This window comes from Alligator sinensis, unplaced genomic scaffold (genome assembly GCF_000455745.1).
Source record: "Alligator sinensis unplaced genomic scaffold, ASM45574v1 scaffold61_1, whole genome shotgun sequence".
NCBI lineage: Eukaryota > Metazoa > Chordata > Crocodylia > Alligatoridae > Alligator > Alligator sinensis.
Window position 1 is genome coordinate 430,682 of NW_005841986.1, and position 3,222 is coordinate 433,903.

General features: G+C 62.5%; 1 protein-coding gene across 1 annotated transcript in view; it reads right to left on the minus strand.

The window, feature by feature from the left end:
• Window positions 1-3,220, minus strand: part of TWNK (twinkle mtDNA helicase) — a gene marked incomplete at its 5' end in the record, with an annotated part of 5,389 nt that extends 2,169 nt beyond the window's left edge. The window contains 4 exons of the mRNA XM_006021307.3: window positions 546-687; window positions 1,443-1,550; window positions 2,099-2,339; window positions 2,857-3,220. Of these exons, the coding sequence (XP_006021369.2) occupies window positions 546-687; window positions 1,443-1,550; window positions 2,099-2,339; window positions 2,857-3,220 (855 nt within the window). The remainder of the gene's footprint in view (window positions 1-545; window positions 688-1,442; window positions 1,551-2,098; window positions 2,340-2,856) is intronic.
• Between the last annotated feature and the right edge of the window lie 2 nt (window positions 3,221-3,222).

Genomic DNA, 3,222 nt, shown 5'->3' on the forward strand with positions numbered 1-3,222 from the left:
TAAAAAGAGCACCCCATAAAACCACCCGGCAGCAGGCAGGAAGCATGTCGTCGTCGCACCCCAGCCCAAACGCACCGGCCCCTACAGGCAGGATGAATGCAGTTCGCTCCTTCAGAGCTGGGCCCAGGGCCTTGGAGAAAGGGCACCAGATCTCTGAAGACTCAGAAGGAAGGGAGTGGGGGTGTCTGCGCCTGACCGGGACTTCCCCATCTCCTGCTGACTGCCTCTGCATCTACTCACCAGTGTGACCTACCCCATGGGGCATGACCTTGGTGTTATTAGGGGCTGTTGAGGGCATATTCCACCCCAGAAGTGGCTGCAGGGAAGGGCAGGAGCTTTGCCTCCCCGGCACCTGTTCCAAGGGGCACAGCAGGGCTCTTCCATGCTCAGGGCTTTCCCAGAGAGGGGGGCCATGGACAGCGCTGTAAGGCTGCACCGCGGCCACTCACCGCCACACCCAGGCTGTTATGCCCCCGGCCCCGCACACCCATACAGACCGCTCTGCCCGGGCCCCAGAGGCAGGGCAGGACCTCGGCCTTGCTTACCTTGGCAGAGCCGAAGATGGAAGCCGTCTGCAGCTCCCGCTCATCGTCCTCCTTGCGAGGGTGGATGACCAGCGTCACATGGCATGAGTTGTCCGTGGCAAACTTGCGGAAGGCGCCCACAATGTAGTCCTGCGAAGCCAGCCTGTGGGAGGGAAGAGGAAGGGGAAGGTCAGGGGCTCCGAGTGCCAGCCCTGGCTCTACGACACCCCTGACCCCTGTGTCACTCAGCTGTGGCACAGATCAGGAGCACCAGGAACATGGACCAAGAGCACCCCCTGACACCAGCCCCTGCAGCCCCTAGTGACAGCGAGAATCACAGCCCCGATTTACTCCAGAGCCCCGGGGACAAGTTCACTGCTTCCGCCTGGGCTCCCACAGCCGGTCAGAGCTGACGGGGGCAGAACCCAGGAGTCCGGGTGGCCAAATGCCTGCTGGGACAGGCTGTGCCCCATCCTTTTCAGACAGCACAGGCCTTTAGCAGGACAAGACTCAGGGGTCTGGGGAAGGAGCCTAGCGTCTCCCCAGTGCCCATTGACCACAGCCCGGGCCTAGTGATCAGAGCAGCAGGCAGGGCCAGGCCCCTGCGGTCTGGATGGGCCCCGCACTGACCGTACCCAAGGCAGTTACCCCCTGCACTTCAGCCCCTGCCTCGAACAGGACTGAGCTGGGGGCTGGGCTGGCAAGGGGGGTGCGGGACATAGCAATGCCAGCTGACAATCTGACCCCGGGAACCCATCCTTCAGCTCAGGCTGGACCGGCACCGGGGGGGGTAGCAAGGGGTACATCACGCAGGCAATGCCCAGAAAAGGTGGGAGCCAGCGGGGGTCAAGGCGGGTTCAAAGGTGACACCAGAGGGAGGACGGGTCCCAGGAAGGAAGCGATGCGGCAGGGATGCACCTGTCTGCTGAGAGCTGCTCGTGCCCCATCATGAACTGCAGGTTGTCAATGACGACGTGGACGATGTCATACATGTACACGGCGTGCAGCATGGTGTCGATCACGGCCCTGCGGGAGCACACCAAGCCCCTCAGCCCCTGCTGCCAACCAGCCGGGTGGGCTTCGAGTCCCACCCGCACAGCTCCCTCCCTTAGGAAGGGGAGTTTCATCCTGCGCTGCAGAGACTGGGGCCTCACTAAGCTCCATAGCCCCGACCACTCACCATTCACACCGATCTGTTCCCCCTGGCCTGCAGTATTTGGGCACAAGCCTTGTGCTTGCTCAGACCTTGCAAAGCCCCCTGCACACGTACAGATCCCCCCAGGATCCTCTGCACCCACAAGAACAGCCAGGTATGAATAAGTCACTCAGACTGGACACCAGGTCTGCAAGCGCTGCAGCAAGGAGGGTCCGGAGCCACCTCCCAGGAGAAGTGTTAGCAGGTTATCTACAGAAGCAGTCTGTGTCTAAGGTGCTACCCTGCCTTGCCTGACACAGCCAGGATAGCAGGGAACTGTACTGAAGTGAGGCCAGCTCCAGAAACCCCTTCCCCTCCCTGCACCCGGGAAACACACGACAGCCAACGCCCCACGCGCAGGGGTCTGAGCGCCCCTCACTTGAGGCTCTGCTGGCCGTGGAAGGTCATGAAGTAGAGCGGCAGGTCCTCGAAGCGATCGGCCCACTCGTCGTACTGGTCCAGCTCCTCTTCGAGACGCTGGGTGGCAAACTGTGTCAGCATCACCTTGGCCAGGCGCACGTTGCTGATCTCAAAGCTGCCCCACAGCGTGTTCACGCCCTGCATGCAGAGGTCCAGTGCGTACTCACTGATGAAGGTAGTCTTCCCGCTGCCCGTCGGACCTGTCCATGGGGTGGGGAGGGGAGGTTAGCTGAGGAGACGTGCCCCCCGCCCCTCCCCAACAAAGGCACCGCAGCACCCCTGCGCAGCAAGGGAGACTCCTCACTGGAGATTGCTTCAGAGCCTGTGGAAGACCAGGACTCACTAAGACCTAACAGGCGTTTTCTATAACGCAAACCCAGGGCCAGGGGGTGGGGGTAGGGCATCCTGGGTCTGTGCTGGAGGTGGGATCACTTGACTCCCAAGGCCCCTTTGTCAAACTGTTTGTACAGGACAAGGGGCCCAGCAACCTCAGCAGAGGGTCTGGCATCTCCTGCTTGCTCCTGGAGTAGCACGAGCACCGCGCTAACTGCTTTCAACGGGAGACAGCTGGTCCCCGAGCAAGTCCAGCAGCCTCCTGCAGAGTGAGTGAGAGTGAGAGTGTGAGTGAAAGAGTGAGTGTGCGAGCGAGAACGTGCGAGCGAGTGAGAGTGTGTGTGTGGTGGGGGCTATGCTTCCCTCCCCGCTCCGGCCGCTCACCTGTGAAGACGGTGAGCTCCCCTTTGCGGTGGCCCTTGAGAAATTTGTTGAGGTCGGGGAAGCGAGTCCACTTGACCCCGGCCACCTGCTCCACGTTGGCCAGCTCGCTGAAGACCTCGTCCCGCAGCTGGCGGAAGGAGACGATGGACTTGTGGCTCGCCGGCAGGGCCGAGTGCAGCACCTTGGCCAGGCTGATGCCCCGGTTGAGCGCCTCCAGCGGCCCCGGCTGCTGGTCGCCGGGCTGCACCAGGGAGCAGCTCCTGGGGTTCAGCTTGCGGGCAAAGAGCTTGGCGGCCTCCCAGGAGCGCAGGTCCTCGCCCAGCCACAGCGGGATGCGCTTGAACTGCTCCAGGTAGGGCAGCAGGG